At 36.8% G+C, this 20,474-nt stretch overlaps 1 protein-coding gene across 1 annotated transcript in view; it reads left to right on the top strand.

Moving 5' to 3' along the window:
- mapk8ip1a (mitogen-activated protein kinase 8 interacting protein 1a) overlaps positions 1 to 20,474 on the top strand; it is a 31,507-nt gene that overhangs the window by 2,714 nt on the left and 8,319 nt on the right. Inside the window, exons 3-5 of the mRNA XM_053506546.1 lie at positions 6,518 to 6,802; positions 17,354 to 17,435; positions 18,391 to 19,344. Of these exons, the coding sequence (XP_053362521.1) occupies positions 6,518 to 6,802; positions 17,354 to 17,435; positions 18,391 to 19,344 (1,321 nt within the window). The remainder of the gene's footprint in view (positions 1 to 6,517; positions 6,803 to 17,353; positions 17,436 to 18,390; positions 19,345 to 20,474) is intronic.

The following is a 20,474-nucleotide window of genomic DNA, read 5'->3' as shown; positions in this document are numbered from 1 at the left end:
GTCTCGTATTAACCTTTTTGTGGAATGAATTCGCAGTCATTCCCTATTGATCTGCATTTAGTATAGTTCATTGCATCACATCATTTACATTTACGACATTTGGCAGATGCTCTTATCCAGATCGACTTCCATTTATCTCGTTACACATTACACATCCGAGCAGGTGAGTTTTAAGGGCTTTGCTGAAGGGACCAACCGTGGCATGCTCCTCCGTGATGCTGGGGGTTAAATTTAAATTAAATTGGAGTGATTGTGGTAAAGATGTTCCTTAAGCTTAGTCTTTAAACTGTGGTGGCAGTGAATCTACTATGAAAAATCATTTGCTTCACAGCTCTAGTGTTTTAATGTTCAGCTTGGTTTCTGGTTTGTCTTTGAATTTCTGTTTTGCATGTCTACGCGAGCTTCCTCCAGATGTTCTGATGTCACCCCATCTCCATAAGACATGCCTTTCAGTGAACTAGATTCTTAATTACCTGTGTGTGCCAGGAATATGTGTGATGGCATCCCATTCTGGTTGCATTACCATCTGTTCCCAGTAGAGACACAAATTAAATCAAATTTAGGCTATAATAATATAAATACAATTCTTAGTGCTTGAAGATGTCTTTAAATAAAATTTAGATGACCTGAACTAGATATTTGATTGCATTTTTTAGAAAACCTTTTGAATGTTGTGTAAGCACGCTTTAAACTGTCCACACAACACGTATTCTACTGATTACAACAAAATTTCTGATAGCAAAGTAAATTAATTTAATTAATTGAACTGAAAAAAACAACAGAACAAAATTCAATTTTGAAAGGTTTAAAAGGTTATAATCAGTATCTTAGACTGCTGTGCGTTACAAATCTTATCAGTCAAGACCAAAAAAGAATTGCAATAAGGAAAGAATTGATAAAGGACGTGACAAAGCAATGTGAAATGCCATTTGAAAGGTCATAAGCAATATCTTAATATATTAATATTATATTATTAATATAAATATAAATGCAACCAAAAAAGGCCAACGAAAAGAAACTCCATATTCATTGTGCTTATTTAGAATGACATCTATGTGCTTATATAATACTAGATGTGCCCACGACTTTTCCGCATGAAATTTAATTGCACGCTCTTTAGCTGCATACAGTATAATGAGCACTCAAAATTTTTACGTGTTACTGTGTGACTGTGAAGTGTGTTGAATGAAGGTGTTCGATCGCATTTATTAAGTAGATTTCACACTTATAAGCTTAAAAATGTGCAGCGCCATCTGTTGGATTTTAAGATGAACTATTGATTTTTTCTTAAGCTTGAAATTTCCATTTCAAAGTAGCATATATTCCTTTCCTGTGGGCGGATTCTGATAAAACAAAGGTTATATTTTACCTCAGGCCCGACTAAATACATCTGTGAAAACCACATTAAAATTTGTTCAGTGGTTTTTACGTGATACATGCACAAACCAACAGACATACAAAAATTTCTATAAAATATCTTGATGTGGTCTATTACTTATACCCCCCCCCCCACAATTTTTTTTTCTTCAATATACAGACACGCCATCTTTACACTTTTATTATATGTATAGATTATCCATATTTACTATGGGCTAATAGGCTTACTGTGATTTTACATATATTACATTTTATATCTTTAAAGGGATGATGTGTAAATTTGGCACAGTGAAATGGAGGTGTGGAAATTTATTAGATTTAGAATGTGTTTTAAGATCCCTTTTTTAGATCTTGATTTGGTTAACCGTTATTGGCGTCCCGTTATAGCATGAGATCAGGTATAATCAGTATCTCAGACTGCTGTGCGTTACAAGGACCAAAAAAGAAGTGAGATAAGGAAAAACATTAATAAAGGACGCAACAAAGCACGTGAAATGCCGTTTTAAATCAATTTCAACCAAGATTTTGGATTTGATCATTCTGTGTCTGAGGGAGAATAAAAAAAATAAATAAATAAATAAATAAAAATAAAAAAAAAGATATATATATATATAATATATATATATATATATATATATATATATATATATAATTATATACATACTATACATATATATATATATATATATAAAATAAATGTATAAAAAATTTACTGTATACACACAAAAACTATTAATATTTATATTTTAATAATAAATCAATTGCTATACATTATATAATTGATATATATAAAAATATCATGATAATAATATGATAATATTACTAGTATTCATACACCATATATCATACTAATGTACAACTGCTAATGTATTTATTATGGCAGTTAAACTACTGGATTATGTTTAATCTAATTCATGGAAATGTTATATTTTTTCATAAATGTGTCAATCATTTTTGGGTAAATTTTGCCAACATGAAAAATATGTCCACAAACCCACAACATAATTTTTACACAATAAACTCATGTTTTATTTATTGCATAAAAGACACTTGACAAAACACGGTTTCTCTGTTGCTGCATACAAAATACCAAAAATCAAGCAACAAATAAAATAAAGTTTATACACAAATAGTAATAATAACACTGAAATTGATAAGCAAATTTTGCTGTACAAGTTATTCAACCAAAGCATACAGTAGCAAAATTGACCTTGTGACCTGATTACATGATTACTTCGATCATACCCTTCTTATGAGAAACGGTAACAGGTAATATACAAACGATAATATAAACATCAGCCATATACACGGTGGTTAACACTGTGGCCTCACCCCTCCAGGCTCGAGGGTTTGATTCCCACCTCAGGCTTGTGTGGGGGAGTTTGCCTGTCCTCCACGTGCTTGGCTGGTTTTCTCCGGGAGCTCCGGTTTCTTCTCACAGTCCTAAGACATTCAGGGTAGTTTAATTGGCATTTCCAAATCCTCCATAGTGTAAGTAAGTTTGTAAGTGTGTGCCCTGCTAAGACTTGGCACCCTGTCCAGGGTGTACCCTGTCTCATTCCCTGAGTCCCCTGGAATAGTCTCCAGACCCTGTACAGGATAAGTGGTGTAGAGCATGAGTTTGAAGCATACAGAGTAGAAGACAGATTGACTTAATATTGACAGATTGATTAAATTAACAAAAGAGGCTAATAAATACATGGATAGCCAAAGAGACAAATGGACAGATATAGTAGATGGATAGATGGAAGTGTAGAGGACCAACAGACAGAAAGGTAGCTGTATGCTTGATTGGACAAACTGGTAGACAAAGGACAAACTAACATATAGGTTGACAAAGTGGAAGAAATGGACAGGGGAGGAGATGGACAGAGAGATGGATAGACTCACAGATGAAAGAATGGATGGACAGGGGAATGGACAACCACCTTGAAGGGCAAGTGAAGAGATGAACAAAGAGAGAAATAGATGGACGCGTGGATAGACAGGCAGTTAGATGAACAGAAGGACATATATAGAGATACACATAGACGGACAAAAGACAGACAGATACTGTATGTTGGACGAGACAGGTGATAGATAGTCAGGTGACAAACAAAGTGACTGACACACAAGCTGACCTACAGATGAAAGATACAGACATGCAGATAAATGGACAGAAAGACAGATACAGGTAGACATATGGAAGAATAGATGAGTAGACAGACAGATATCTGGACAGACACTGATATATAGTTTCTTCCCAGAAAATTTTCATGGAGCAGACGATGGAGCAGATGTGATTTTATAGAGGTTTATTTAGTCACATACCGCTTAATTACAGCATCACACTAATGAAGCTTTTATAAACTTTATAAAGTTGCATCTTGGCCGATTAAACGAGTGATCTTCGGGCTGAAGGGAAGCTCTCAGTAAGCAGGGCTCCATATTCTGCTGTCCCCTGCAGCGAAAATAGTTTTGTGGGTCATCTGACTCTCCTTTGAGGAGCTCACCGGTTTCCGGCTTCCTGAGTGGGTGAATGCAGAGCCGAGCCTCCTCCCAGGCGAGTGTGTGTGTGTGTGTGTGTGTGTGTGAGGAGAGGCAGATGTGCTGTTTTCAGGAGAAGCCAAAGTCAATTATCGGCTTCAATCACAGGCGTTAATGCAGAGAGCGGAGCTCGGAGCCAGGCGGATGGGACAAGGCCCAAGACGTCAGAGAATTCAAAAAGATGCACATTTAGCATTATAACACCCATAAAAAAAGATTATTATTATAAAGAAAAAATAAGAAGAATCTGAGTATTTAAGGAAAAAAACTATATATGTTGACGAGTCGCACTCCGTTATATTAAAACCTCTGTTATCCACACTGTTTTATCAGCGACTTCTGTTTATGTCTATTGTCTCTCTGGTCACTGCTGTGCAGGTGTGAACATGTTACATCAGTTTATTTCTTACTGTATTTGTCCATTTTTGCGAGCAAAAGTATGGCGGAGTGTTGGACAGTTACCAACCATATAGTATCATAACAGAAAAATTCCAAGTGGTAAAATTGATGTTTAAAGTTTTGTGGGATTATCAGTGAAAAAGGTTCAACAATCAACAGTGCTCGTTACAGTGAGATGCTTATAGAAGAGCTAAAGCCTAAACCTCGGATTAAACGCAGAGGACTAAATGAAAGAATACGAAAGCTTGTTGACAGATGGACAAAGTGTATCGAAAAGCAAGGAGCTTATGTCGAAAAATGATGTATTTGTTTTATCTAAAATTAATTTTAATCGAATCAAAGATTGTGTGAACAGTTCCCACAGACAGATGTGTCTCTTCTGCAAGTTGGGAAGGAAAGTTCTCTATTGATTTTCAAGGTTTAGACGCTTCATGAGAAATATGATCACAAATCCCGGTTTGACTTGAACGCCCTTTGCAAAAAGCGAAACTGTGAAACTGTGTTATTCCTTGCATAACACATCATGTATAATCTGTTTTTGAATAAATGTACAGTAGCCTATATAATGTCATGATACTATATGCAGCTAAGCTAAAGCATCTACATTAAAGAAGTAGTAATGTGTTTTTAGCAGCTATAAATTAAATATGAGGTTGACTACTCATTGAATGCTCCATACTTCCCACACATATTAAAGTGCATTATGGGTATTCTGTATACAATCAAAGGTATCATTATCATTTGTACGTCAACCCTAAACAGTCTACTGTGGATGTTCATAAGTACACTGGATATTTTCCTGCTTTTGAAAGCAAATATTCCCAAAAAATATAGTAAAGGGTGTGGCTTAAGATGAAGATACAATTACTTACAGGATAAATATTTTATGTGTGGAATTAGTCACATGACCAGAGACATTACATCCATACAGGCCCAAGTACTGTACCAAGATTTAAAGAGATTATTGTGGACATAAATTAAGTATTTTGATTTGTGTACTTTAATGCATTTGTATAATAATTAAAATAAATAAATAAATAATTAAAATCTTAAATCATCTTCTTTGACTGTAAATGTATTTAAAAAGCATTGCCATAAATATTATTTAATACCAGAAATAATTGAAGATAATAAAATGTATAGCATATAGATAACATATAAAAATATTCTTTTTTTATTTAGCTAAAACTACATAAATAAATAAATAAATAAATAAATGAATGAATAAATGAATAAATGAATAAATACAATTTTAAACCCTTTTCTTTAACTATACATATACATAAAAAACATTGGAATAAATATTATTTAATACTAAAAATATTTCCAGATAATAAAATGCATACCATATAGATATTATATTTAAAAATATTTTAAACTTATTTTTATTTAGATAAAATTATATAAATAAATAAATAAATAAATATACCCTCTTTTTTACTTTAAATATAGGTAAACACCACTGGAATAAATATTATTTAATACCAAAAGATAATAAAATGTATACCATATAGATAATATATTTTAAAATATCCTTATTTTTATTTAGCTAAAACTACATAAATAATAAATGAATAAATAAATAAACCTTCTTCTTTGACTCTAAATACAGTATATGTAAAAAGAGTTTAATTAAATAAAGATAATAAAATTTATAGCATATAAATATTGCATTTTTAATATGCTTATTTGCTTTTAGATAAAACTATATAAATAAATAAATAAATAAATAAATAAACCCTCTTCTTTGACTATACATAGCCTAAATGTAAACAGAACAGGAATAAATATTATATAACATGTATAGCATATAGATAATATATTTTTATTTTCATTTTACTAAAACTACATTGTTAGATCAACTGTGATATTGACTTTTATTATAATTACTATTGTATAACATATTAAATACTAAAAACTTTATGCCTTACAGTATGTATGCTTGTTTATTATATGATAAAATTTCCATACAGGGAATTATAAATTATAAATATTATGAATTACTACAGATTAATGTATGTTATGTACAATTTAATATACAACAGTCAAAAATAAAAATGCATGTTAGCAGGCTGCAGCTTTTTGTCCTCTGTGATTGCATTAGCTTTCCGCACACCCTCTGAGGCACAGAGTCACAGGATGACATCATCACCGAGCCGTGATTGGCGAAGCCTCAGCTCCCCCTCTTATCACTCTTCTGGTTTCTCCTTCCCAGGAACACATGATCCGGCCGACCAATGGGAGCCGGGACTTGGGCCGGAGGAGGGGGGCTGTGGAGCTGCAGAAAGAGATGCTTCAGCTGGACCTGATAGACGCTGAGGGAGGCAACCAGGAAGAAGGAGGAGAAGAAGAGGAGGAGGAGGAGGAGGTGGAGGAGAGGCCTCTGCTGCTCATCGATGATCACCGAGAGGAAGAGCGATCGGTGATCGCTGCCATGGATACATACCGGCCCAAGAGACCCACCACCCTTAATCTGTTTCCGCAGGTGCCAAGGACTCAGGTGAGTAGGCTGACAGCTGGACTATAGGGAGTGTGGGTGTGTAAGATGCTTGAGTGTGGTCTTCATACAACTGGTATCCCGAGAGCCGTGAATGTAGGAAGCTGTGTGGACTGTGTTTATTACATGATGCGAGCTGGTGTTTGGGCGTATAAGAACAGGGTTTATGTGTTTTTTGAATATGTTAGTACAGAAAGATGTAGTGTGCTCGCACTGCTTTCATTTACACACACTCTTAATCTGTAAAGCAGCGTATTTTGTGGTGAACGGTGGTGAAGTGCAGAAGCGTGATGGATTGTGGTGGTCTGATTCCTGGCCTGAATGATGCTGATGCTGAGTTGCTGAGGCTGAGGCCGGTGCTGATGCTGCCGGCGACGTGGCTCATGCTCCCCCCTGTGGCCCACCCGCTATGAATCACACTCCTCCTCCTACACGCTTCTGTGTTACAGAATCAGACAGGAAGTGTTGATTCAAATACATGACCTGCAGGGGTCAAAAAGCAATGAGGAGGAGATTAAACCACCACTGAGAAGCACAACCTCGTGCGGACGTGTGGATATTCCGGATTATCTCATACGGGCAAGGAGGATGTTCCTTAGATGAAAGAGCTTAGCATGAAAAGACGATAAGAGCTAAGCATGAAATGGGTTTATATTAGGGGTGGATGTTTTTTTTTTTGCCTTTTATATAAATGCATTTACAGATGATTTCCATTCATCATAATGAATAAATGTACTGTACAAAGAACAAACTCCCAGCTGGAAGGTCATGTAAAATACCATCGTTATAGTCTTGAGCATTATAATGAGAACAAGAAGAAGCAACAACATCTGGGACTTCAATCTGTTCGAAATCACTCATCCTAAAAACAAGGGGCGTTCAAGTCAAACTGAGACTGATGAAATTTCTTGTGAATGACAGAATACAACCGATTGATACTTCAAACACAGTACGGTGATGGGACTCTCGGTCGCAGTAAAACATTTGAATGGTGCACACATTTTAAAGAAGGCCATATGTCCGGAATCAACAATCCCTGCCAAGATGGCTCAGAGCCCACTGCAGTAATTCCACTGAACATTCAGCGAGTGGAACGCCTGATCCTTGAGAATCAACGGACAACTTGCAAAAGACACACATCTGTCTGCGGGAACTGTACACACTATTATTCACCAATACCACTTGCACGTTACATGACCTCGGCTGGGAGTTATTGCCACATCCATCGTACAGTCCAAGCCATTTCTGGAGTTCCTGGGAGGCCAGCGTAACATTTCAGACATGAAGCATGCAGTCCAATCATGGCTTCGTTGTACTGAGACACCGTTCTACCTCGATGGTGTCCAGGCACTAGTGAAACACTGGGATAAGTGCATTAGTGTAGGTGGAGATTATATAGAGAAATAAAGGGAGTTTTGTGTTCTGCATGATCAGAAGTCCCAGTTTGACTTGAACGTCCCTTGTATTTTGAGTTTGTCCCAGATGCAGGTCTACAATTGTTTATTTTCACAGATATTTTTATTGTCTTTAATAATTATTATCAATAATTTAACATTTTAGATTTTAATTTGTTTTAGATTAGAGTTTATTGTTGTTATAGTCAGAAACAACTTCTCAAGCCCAAACGACTTGTAAATCACAAAACTCTACAAGCTTAAGCCTGCATGCATTTTTATTTGAAATATTTATTTGATTCCTGTTGTATACAATATAATACAGCCCATATAGTCTAGGTTGAGATCTGGTGTCTGTAAAGGTCTTAGTATATGATTGACATCAATTAGAGACCCTCATGCTCCATGGATGTCCTTGAAGACATCATTTACATCAGGATAGAAATGTTTCATAATGGAATAAAGACGATCAGATGATGATGATGATTACTTGTCTAGGAGCCAGCCTTTTTCCTTTTATTTGTCACACATCCGTCTACTGTATATTTGATCTTGTTGACATTTATGCATAAAGGAACATAAAGGTGCAGTAGATGAGAAAAGCTGCGACATTCCAAACATCTTTTACTATCTCCGGCAGATGTTGAATAGGAATTTGTAATTCTACAGTCTGTTAGACACATCTAAATATTTTTCTTGTAAAAAATTTAAATAAATTCCTCATGATTGCACCTTTACGCAGGCATCCCCACTGCTATAGCTTAGATCATCTGCCTTACAGGAAAACACTGTGTGATTAAATTAACACAGAGCACATTGGGGACCAGTGGGTGGCTATAGGTGTTGCTTGTGTGTTGAGCAGCGCTGGTTTGCTGTTTGCCTTAAATGTGTTATGATGGCGTAGTGGAAAGGCAGCACAGTGGCGTATTGGTTAGCACTGTCGCCTTGCACCTTCAGGTTCTGGGTTCGATTCCCGTCTTGGGTCTGTGTGCATGGTGGACAAGCAGAATCGGTTGTTTTTTTTATTATTTAGTACCACAATTTAGTATTAATATATGTAAGACAAAAGACTGGGCTTTTTAAATTATTGATATTTCACTAATTAATTTGCTTAGATGAAGTTTGGATAAAAATAATTTAATGCAAATGTTTAAATATTTAGTTTTCAGCTTGGTAAAGGTATTTTTTTTATCTTCTTCAACTGCTTCCTTATTCCTTATTCATTTAAATGAATGGTCTAGAGATTATGTGGTGAACCCGAGCTCCATGAAGGCTTCCACATCGTCGGTATGTTGATGTATAAAGGTCATGATGTTATAGGACTGATTTAGGTCAAAAGGACCAGAGGAGACATAGCTTTAGGCACAGCCCTAAGACCAGCTAGTAATTAGTCTCATAGGGGGAATGGTGAGGAATTATGGAAGCTTTGATTTAATCTGCTCCCCCAAATCTGTCATACTCCTTAAGGAAGTGATATATGAAGCTCCAGTTCAGGGCGACCTGGATTTTATTTCACTCTGCATTATTACTGAAGATTTCGAAGTGGATAGTGGTTCATGCATCTTAATTTTTTTCACCCCATCTCTCTTTGTCTCATAATGACTGTCATTCTGTCATTCTTTGGAGGACAGATGAGATCATTTTAGTATGAGTCTTTAAAAAAAAAGTCACATCAGCTATTTACAGTACAGAGTAACTGAATAAAGTCTCTTCATTAGTGTAAGACCTTCTGTTGGTGTTGCTGTTGTTGGAAAGCAGGTTTTTGTCTATATAATTGCAAAGTACCAAATAAAAAAAGTAAATTAGGGATAATTAAAATATAATGTATTAGGGCCAGTAGTTTTTTTTTGTCATTTCAACCATATGCTGATCCATACACAGTGAAACAAAACAACGTTTCTCCATAAATTAATATTATAAATTAACAAGACTAACTAGCTAAGACACCTAATTGGCTGAGTAAGTAAGACTAAAAATGAACACCATAAATGACCAAAACTATCTAAGAACTAATACAAAAGACAACCTAAAGTGGATGTGCAAATGTGCAAACAAGAGCAACAACACCACACAATGCAATACGGTACTCTGTGATACTGAGCTGAGGTTGTGCAAGTAAATTGGTCGTTAGATTATAGATGAAAAACAGTGAATATTTCTTGTTGAAGTAGCAGCGAAGATAAAAGAAGAGTTCTTGTGCGAATAACGGCTAATTAATATTGTGCAGGTTGGTATGTAAAGTTGATAGATATGGGTCTTTTAAGTGTGTGTGTGTGTGTGTGTGTGTGTGTGTGTGTGTGTGTGTGTGTGTGTGTGTAATAAAATAATAACATTATTATTATAATCATTATTATTATTATTATTATTATTATTATTATTATTGGGTGGCTCAGTGGTAGGTTTCGGCCCGGGTTTGATTCCCACCCAACGCCCAAACCCCAGTCACTGGGTGCAGTGCCGGTCCCAACCCCGGATGAAATATGCTGAGGGTTGCATCAGGACGGGCCTCAGCATAAAACCTGTGCCAAATTGTTGTGCGAATAAGATGTGTCCGCTGCGACCCCTTGATGGAAGGAGCTGAAAGAAAACAACAACATTATTATTATTTTTATTATTATTATTATTATTATTATAACTTTTACAAAAATCACTTCATATTTACATTACTTCAAAATTGCTAACACTGTATAAACAATACAGTATAAAATATGATTTTTTAAATATTTTTTTATGTTAAACAAAATTGTATTTTCCATATCCAGTTTATTCCCTTGCCATTTGTTACAGGATGATCTAATGTACTTGATTTTTTTTCCATTATCCGAGTCAACACTTTTTTGTTACTGGGTATTACATTGGTTTCCACTCTACAGTAATTGGACCCCTAGATAAAAATTACTATAAATATACTATCAAGTCAGAATTTTTCCTTCAAAATATTGACACCCTTAAAAAACATTTTCTACCAACAAATGTAGAGCTACAGAAGTAGCCGAAGTTAACAAACTCAATATTCAAGTACAAGCACTTACCTAAAAATGTACGGCCACAGCAAGAATTACATTTTTAATCAAGTTGAAATACTGTGTATGTGCTTTAAAATGTATTTCACATACACATTTATCTGAACGAATTACTAAAAAAACAGTATTTTATACGCAATCCTGCTGTTGATAACATGAATGTTCAGGTCTGGTAGGGAATAAATGACGGGTCGCATTTTTATATATTACTTCAGTAGCTTGTCTAGCTAGTTTTTCTACCATTGCTACCCTGTATAATATAGCTCACACAATTTAACATGAAAGTACAATATGGTTAAGGGATGTGCCCAAACATTATAATTATAGGCTTGTTATAAATAAAAACAAGGGCATTGCTATTGGAGTAAAAAAAAAATGTATAAGAGCTGGAAACTCAGTGTGTCAGCTAGTTAGTTGCTTCTAATCTCACCGTGACAAGTGTACCCATTCGAGAGGCTTAAAAAGGAGTCGACACTATCTGCAGTGGTGGGATCCGTTGCCTAGGTAACCTTCAATTACTTTGGGGCGCTAACAAATCTGAGCTTTCATAATGACCTGCCGGAGATTTCTGTGAACTTGGACTGGTGGAAATGTTTTGTAACTTTATGGAATATATGATCAGCATCTGGAAAGTAATAAGACTGTATTTACAATGTAGTCAGTATTGGTTTGAAAATAATCAAGCAAAGTAGACAAAATGGATAAGTATGCATAAAGAAAAAATCCTTAATAATGGAGTCAATTACAATTTAAAACTTTGTCTTTAAGCATTCCCTGTTTCCTGTTTTTTTTTCTGTTTATATAAGATTGCACGCATGTAAAATCTTGTTGTTTTTTATACATACACTGATAAAAAAAATTTTTTTAAACATGACACACAGTTAAGTTTATAACAAAAGCCCTTACAGGAAATTTGACAAGAACTGGAGTCTTAAGAACTCAGTGAGGAGGATGGTAAAGAATAGACATCTTTAGATAGAACTATAATTGGCATCCAGTCATGTGGTTAGATGATGTCGAAATCAAATCTTTGATCATGCACGTGACATTGCATACAAAGAAAAGTGCGTGATGCTCAATGTGCAATGTCACGGTTGATCAGTGATGCTCGGGGAATGCTTTGTAGTTGATTTAGTGAACATCTTAAGAATGTAAAGATTGTCAGGAATTTTATGGGGATTCAGCTCCTTGTAAAATAAACATGGTCTGAATAAAAACAGGAGGTCGATATGCACAACCAAACAAACGTAAAAAAAAAAAAAAAAAGTGTTAAATGTTCTGCGTGTACAATAAGTAAGTAACTAAATATTCATTCTAAGGGTGCCAATATTTTTGAAGCAACATTAAGACAAATTCTCAGCGCTCTTATATTTTGTTATAGACTCAGTACTTGTTTTATTATTGTTCTGCATGAAGTCGAGTCAAGTTCTAATATCTAGGGTTTAGTTATTAAGACTATTAACCTTGGTCCATTATATGCTCTAGCTTCCTCTGCAGTGGGTTTGTAAACTGAGGTTTAAAATCATTTTATTATTCATATATTGGTCCAACAGAATTGGGCATTTAAATGGAAATACCGAAAAAAATCTGAGCTTTTAAAGCAATTAATTCAGAACCAGACCCAAAATGGTTTTATAGTCCATATTAGCGCATTAACTAATGTTTTTTTTTTTTTTACACCTTATGTAGGGCCTTCTGTGATCGCTATGAGCCGGGTATACTGAAGCAAAAAGGTTGCAGTTTCTCAGCTGCGCTGTAAAGCATCAAGCCTTTTAATCATTTATTTTAGCAATATTTCAGCATCACTTGAGTGTGAGTCATATCCAGGCCAGCAGCATGATGATGCCTGGAAGAACTGCTCCCTGATGCTGCACCCTGACTGTTAGACTCCATCTGATCTCTGCTTGTCATGAGACTGGAAAATACTTGTATCCAAACCCGAGGGTATGATAAACGCTGATGGGATTTGTCTGGAATTTTAGAGTGTCATATAAAGCCAATCCTCAATACACAAGCAGATTCTTATGGCTATGCACTGCCATCTCATTTTCCTTCGATTTGCACAACAGTAATATTGAGGATGTAGAAGTGAGACAAATATAAAACATATATATTTGTCTTTGTACTATATATTTTCCTTTGAACTGCATAACAGCAGACAAACTTGTAACAGTCTGGCAAAAAAACAAAAATAAATGAATTTAAAAAAAATTGTTCTTATTCAAAATTATGCAGAATTCTTTTAGCTGTAAGAAATTAAGTCCTATCTTATTTATCGTATTTATCTTAAGTCAAGAATCTTCTTTTTGTCTGTTGTTCTGGATATTCATCATCCTCCTCCTCCTCAGATGTTTCATTTTGATTTTTTAATCGAAAGAAATGTTGTAAGATTTCAAAACTTTTAGTGAGTGATTTATTTTATTTTGTTTTCTTTCGTTTTTGAGCACCGCTTTCCATGTGTCTGGGCCACATATTAATAAATGATGTCAAAAGCAATCATTAAATGAGTTAATGGCCCCCAAGCATGCTTTCCGTGGTGGGTAGACACGCTATTGCCGGTAAGTGATGTCGCTTTTGCTGTCTGGAAGTGGACAGGACCACAAAGGACAGACATTGTGACATTTTTTGCACCTGGTCTGTGTATTGTGGTAAGTCGCTCTGGATAAGAGCATCTGCCGAATGCCTAAATGTAAATATAAATGTAAATTTCGCCCTGCCCAATTCCGAGCAGCAAAAGGGATCGAGACGAAAGTGCAAAACAAATACGTCCACAAATTCCCACAAACTTCAAACCCAAGAGAAACGGTGAGGATACAGGGAGCAGAGGTAAAGAAGGTGCAGGACTTTAAGTACTTAGGGTCAACGGTCCAGAGCAATGGAGAAAGGAAAGGAGGTGAGTGTGGAAAGTGTGGAAAGGAGGTGAAGAGGCGGGTACAGGCAGGTTGGAATGGGTAGAGAAAAGTTTCAGGTGTGTTGTGCAATAAAAGAGTATCAGCGAGAATGAAAGAAAAGGTGTACAGGACAGTGGTGAGACCAGCGATGCTCTACGGCTTAGAGAAGAAAAGACAGGAGACAGAGTTGGAGGTAGCAGAGCTGAAGATGTTGAGGTTCTCTTTGGGAGTGACAAGGATGGATAGGATCAAGAATGAGTTCATCAGAGGGACAACCCACGTTAGATGTTTTGGAGATAAAGTCAGAGAGGCCAGATTGAGGTGGTTTGGACATGTTCAGAGGCGAGATAGTGAATATATCGGTAGAAGGATGCTGAGATTTGAACTGCCAGGCAGAAGGTCTAGAGGAAGACCAAAGAGGAGATTTATGGATGCAGTGAGAGAGGACATGAAGTTAGTTGGTGTGAGAGAAGAGGATGCAGAGGATAGGGTTAGATGGAGGCAGATGATGGCGACCCCTGAAAGGGAACAGCCGAAAGATAAAGAAGAAGCATATTGCACTCATCTCTTCTAACATTTCATAATCTTATTGTTTCCTAAAGGTCCCATAATTTACGATGTCTTTAATAAGTTAACAAAAGCTCTCTGAAGTCCTCTAAAGTGTTTATGTTAATGCTTTAAATTAAATACCAATCAATTAATGAAATACCGAGCAATTTTCATACACTGAAATCCCTTTATTTCACTCTTCCACTAAACGTGCCATTTCAGCCTCTATGTAATTGAGCCACTGTTTATCCATGCCCCACCAGAGAACAGCAGAGCTGAGCAACAAGCCGGGGGAGGGGATCTTCTTAATTGAGGTCACAATAGGGGAAAAAGTCTAATTGGATTGTTTAAAGCTCAGCCAATACAATAACAAAAAAATGGATAAAATCCCGTTTCTTTTCTCATGTTTTCTTTCACACACACACACTAGAGACCTTTTTTTTTTTTAATCGTAGGTCCCCTTTAGGTGGCACGACGGCTTAGTAGTTAGCAATGTCACCTTGCACCTACTGTACAGGTACAGGGTTCGAGTTCCACCTCAGGGTCTGTGTGCATGGAGGTGCACCGGACTATACGCCAAGCGCTTCAGCTACTGTTCACATCAAATGTTGGAATGGGGAAAATGTTAAAGACAAGGTGGCGTTTTTCCAATATTTAGCTTTCGGACATTTTGGTGTTTTGCTTGTGAGATGCTTTTCTGCTCACCTTGACCGTTCTCCTCTGTGCTCTCCTGTCAAGAAAGTGCACAACTGCTTCCCAGTGGATGTTTCTTGTTATTTGCACCAACAGCAATGCCACAGTCAAGGTCAAGAGTCACTATTTTCTAAACACTATGCATTGTTTTGTCGTATGCATGTTGGTGTGTGATTTGCTGATTTCTGGAACTTGCAACGAGATATTGTTTATGTGCTGTGAACCAACAAAGTGACTAATTCTGTTGAGCATGCTGTAGGCCGTTGTCTCCTATGGAAAGCATGTGCACTGGTAACCAGGTCTTGGACAGGACACTTTTACATTGTGCATCACATTGGAATTTCTTTTGTTCCTAAACACCTTAGGGAAGGGACGGGTGTGGTTAGCCTTTTGTTTTCCTCATTTAGTTATATTGTACGAGTAGTGTGAAAAATAAGCAAAGATAGGGAAGACCGTTTTCTTTCTTTTGCTCCAAGTCATTTTCACAAGGAGTTACAGGAGTTCCTTGGAGGCCAGCGTTTCAGATATGAAACAGGCAGTCCAGTCATGGCTCTGGCACACTAAGCAAACTCTGGGATAAGTGCATTAGTGTATTTACCACCAGAATGTTTAATGTTGTAGTGTAATTTATTACAGTCACAGCTACGACCCAAAACAGTTATCAACCCTGACTCATGCCCAGACTTCACACAGGGTCATAATATGAATAGTACCTAAAGTTCTTGACCTTTACCTGCATATCATGTACAGTATATGCATTGCACTGCTGTCTCAGGATCGACTGAACAGACAGGTTTATGAATGAGTAGATGTAGTTGTGCTGTTAATAAAGTAGATAGGTATACTGTAAATGGACTCCTTTATCGTATCTTGTGATATTCTGTCTGAATTTCTAATCTGATTATGGGTTTATCTTCGATAGTGAACTCTGCCAGGTTTTTTCATAGACCCTATGGACCCCTGCTGTCTATTTCCTGGCTTGGGCAGAGGTGGGGAATGGAATTTCCCCAACTTTCACAGTGCAGATGGCATACAGTCCAAAAATAGAACGAATTGCAGATATCAATCAGAGAGATACCTCGCTGATTAAACAAACAAACAAACAAACCAAAAGGAAATAATCTTTTCTTTATAAAAACAAGAACTGAGACGCATCACGAATCTGTGTCCCTCTTTATTTTTCCTGCCATATGCTCACACACACGCACTTACTTCTGTGCCCCTGTTTCCATGGTGACGGAGAATGGGATGCCCATTGCATTGTGGTAGTGAGTCAGCGAGAACAGTAATACACAGATAATTCCTCTTCCCTGAAACTCAGTCATGCTCATGTCACAGCGGGGCGTTTCTGCGTGAGAGATGATGTGGAGAGAACCGTGCAGTTATTAAAATCCCTCCATATTTCTTCTAATTTATATATATATACGGAGACAGACTATTGGACAGACTACAAATTATACACATTTCAGGAAAAGAAAAACTGGTATAAATATGTATAATACATAAAAAAAATATATATATATATATATATATATATATATATATATATATATATATGAGAATAATATGATAATATTAGTAATATTATATTAATATAATATACATAATACTATTTTTCGTTCCTTGAAGTGTGTATATATATATATATATAATGTTTCCAGTCATTTTTATAATATAATACTACAATTTATAACAAAGAAGTGTACCAGGTCAATATCGGTGGTTTGTGATTGATAATCAATAATTAATAGCTTGTTTGAATGGAATATTATTTAACATATAAAATACAGTGAATTCGGTGTAAACTAATAATATCTTCTTGAATATGCAGCTAACCAAAAATGAAAGAAGGAATTAATTTTAAATTTAGAAAATTTGAATTTGACATTTTGATTTGTAAGTTTGAGAAAATTTCAACATTTTCTCATGAACAAGGAATGAAATCCCCATATGTATTTTTTCTTTCTGCTTATCTTATCTTTCGTTCCCTGCCCTTTCCCTCAGGACACCATAAATAATAACTCTTTCGGTGAAAAAGATCGAAGGAAAGAGAAGAAGACCCATTCATCCTCACCTCACATAAAAGGTAAGCCGAGATGCCTGTGATTATTATTTTATATATTTATATAAATATATATATATTTTTGTATATTACTTGGCTTTGGGGCACTGCATGAAAAAATATTTATAAAAAAAAAAAACACACTGTTACACAAATTAATAAAATCTTTTGAATATACATTACTTCTTCAAGCCATTAACATACATGGGGTGTTCAAGTCAAATCGGGACTAGTGAAATTTCTCACAAATGAATTCATAAAATCGATTGACTTTTACAGAAGACTTCAAGCACACTTTAAAAAATGTGAATGATGCAAATGTTTTAAATGAGGCTGTACGTCCGTACTAACCTTGCTCTAAGACATTCACATATGTTTGGCATTCTAAAGGAGTTCCTGGGAGGCCGGTGTTTCAGTTGTGAAGCAGGCAGTGTAATCATGGCTCCAGCATACTGAGAAAACGTTCTACCTTGATGGTATGCAAGCACTAATGATAAGTGCATTAGTTTATCAGGGGATTATATAGGGAAATAAATAAAGCTCACTTAAAAGTCCCGGTTTGACTTGAACACCCCTTGTAAATGCTATATACTTACATTTTGTGTATTTGTTGTACCTGTGCTGAAAACTCAATTGTTACTTACTTAACTGCCTGAGACAGGTTATGTAATACATGCATTTTACTTTCCCACATTTTTTTATTACTTTAATGGGATTACAAGTGGCCACAAGTTCACAAGAGGCCTTTTGGCAAAAACAGAGCACTCACAGTGTCACGGCAAATAAGTTTCAGTTTCCTAATTTTAGATTTTAATCTTAGCTGAAAGTTGAAACAAGGACACAAACCAATCTTGCATGGATACGTTATTGTGTATTTTTTTCTTGCATAAATCCCCTTCTTATTGCACCCATTACCTAATATATAATCTCCTCTGTGTGTGTTTGTGTGCTTGTGTGTGTGTGTGTGTGTGTGTGATAGGGGCCCAGCCTTCCACTGCTGAACATGTTACCCCAACCGACAAGGACAAGGTCCAAGCAAGCAGCCGGTTGGATGCTAAGCCACGCATAGCTGCTTCCGTGACACAAAAGGCGCCAGTGTCTAACTGCAAGAAGCAGGACAAACCCTCTGACAGTGTGGGCAACAACATCTGTACAGTCCCGGTGTCCAACAACGCAGCCATGAAGGACACGACCAGGGACGGGAATTTGACTGGGACTATCAGCAAGGAGAAAGCCCACTATAACTCCATGAACGGCTGCCGGGAAAATGTTCAATACCCTGAAGAAAATGTGTATACACACCACCACTCGGATAAAAACAAGGACAGGAATAAGGACAAAGGGCAGGACATTCAGTTGACGCCGGTGGGTGCTGAGCAGGAGAGACCTTTCCTTTCCCAGAGCAGTGACAGCAACCGCATGTCCATCAGCTCCGATACTGAACTCCCTCCTTTGCATTTCCATTCTCTCCCCGAACGTACCAACCCATCCATCAGCGAAGAGGATGAAGTGTACCCTCCAACACCTCCGTGCAGGACTGATAGCCTCAGCGAGGCAACGGACTCTGTTTTAAAGCCAAAAACAGATGGCACAACAGCTGTGAACACAGCAGTCAGCACGGACGCCTCGGGACTAACGTACGATTCTGTGAAATATACCCTGGTGGTCGACGAGCACTCTAAGTTGGAGCTGGTTAGTCTAAAGCAATGTTACCAAGGCTATGACAGCGACAGCGACAACACAGTCTACGAGTCGGCCGTCGAAGAGGATGAGGAGGATCATGATGTGGACGAGGACGAGGAAGAGTCAGGCGCTGGAGGAATGAACAGGGACACTTCCGGTCTGTCCACAGACTCTGCCACTGACACGTCAGACATGCCCCGCTCACGCAAATTTCTCAACGTCTTCATAAACAGACGGCCGCGCTTTCCTGGTGGGTGGAGCACATTTCTGTAATATGAGCATAAATTGAACACATTTTGTTACTACATTTTTAAAGAGGAAAGAAACACTGAATGATATTGGTCCACAAATACAGCCTTGTGGCATTACTTTAGATAATAATCCCGTCTTCTACGCTTTTAGACATATTACACCATATTGCTGTTCAATTCCTAATTCTGATTGGTCAGAAATTAATCATGATTTTTCCATAATAGCGGTAATGCCAGCTATAAGGCTATAATTATATTAATGTGGTTATTCAAATATGTTGTCATTTATGTAGTAACAAAGACACGTGTTTAGATTGTAAGTGCTTCGTTATAAGTAACATAATACATAAATAAAATAAAGACATAATTTCAAGTATACAACATGGAAACATCTTCAGGACGAAGGGCTTTAAAGTTTCTCCTTAACAGCTGTTTATAGTTTATATAACTTTAGTGTTAACAGGAACTAGCTTCACACTTTTCTAAATTACAAATGCACCTGTAAACAGATATAAAAAAGTATGATGTATAGATAAATAATAAATTAATTAATAAATAAAAATTGTTACTTTTGATATATTGCTGTGATATTGAAGGATTAAAACATATTGTGATGCCCCTGAGTGGCACAGCAGTAACTAGCTCGTCCTATCATCCAGGGATTAAAATTTAATTCCCTGTAGCCTCCCATACCTGGGAGCCTAGTGAGAGCTGATTGGCCAACCTCTCTGAGAGGGGAGGATTGGGAGGCACTTAAAACTCGCCCATCAATCACGGCTGTAGCACCCGTGGGCTCACACAAAGAGCGAATAGCAGATAGACTCCGAGTGTGTTATGCTGATCCCAACAGTGCTTGAGCAAACAGTTCGAAATAATGCGGTCAGCCGGCGTCACATGGTTTGGAGAAAGCACGTGAGTCTTCATTCTCCCTGGTTGGCAGTTGTAGCCTTGATGGGGGAGTGCGCTAATGACAGGTGGGAGTCATTTACACACGTCACATCACATCACTTTATCATTTAACATTGCCCTATAATAGTACACCAAACCGTTTTTCACTTCTTACATTTTACTTACATTAAAACACCAGTAGGGCCTAACATGAAGCCTTGTGGCATCCCTTCCATAATAT

This window comes from Clarias gariepinus, chromosome 10 (genome assembly GCF_024256425.1).
Source record: "Clarias gariepinus isolate MV-2021 ecotype Netherlands chromosome 10, CGAR_prim_01v2, whole genome shotgun sequence".
In the NCBI taxonomy this organism is placed as follows: domain Eukaryota; kingdom Metazoa; phylum Chordata; class Actinopteri; order Siluriformes; family Clariidae; genus Clarias; species Clarias gariepinus.
Note: the sequence above shows the minus strand (reverse complement) of the source record. Positions and strands in the feature narration are given on the sequence as shown.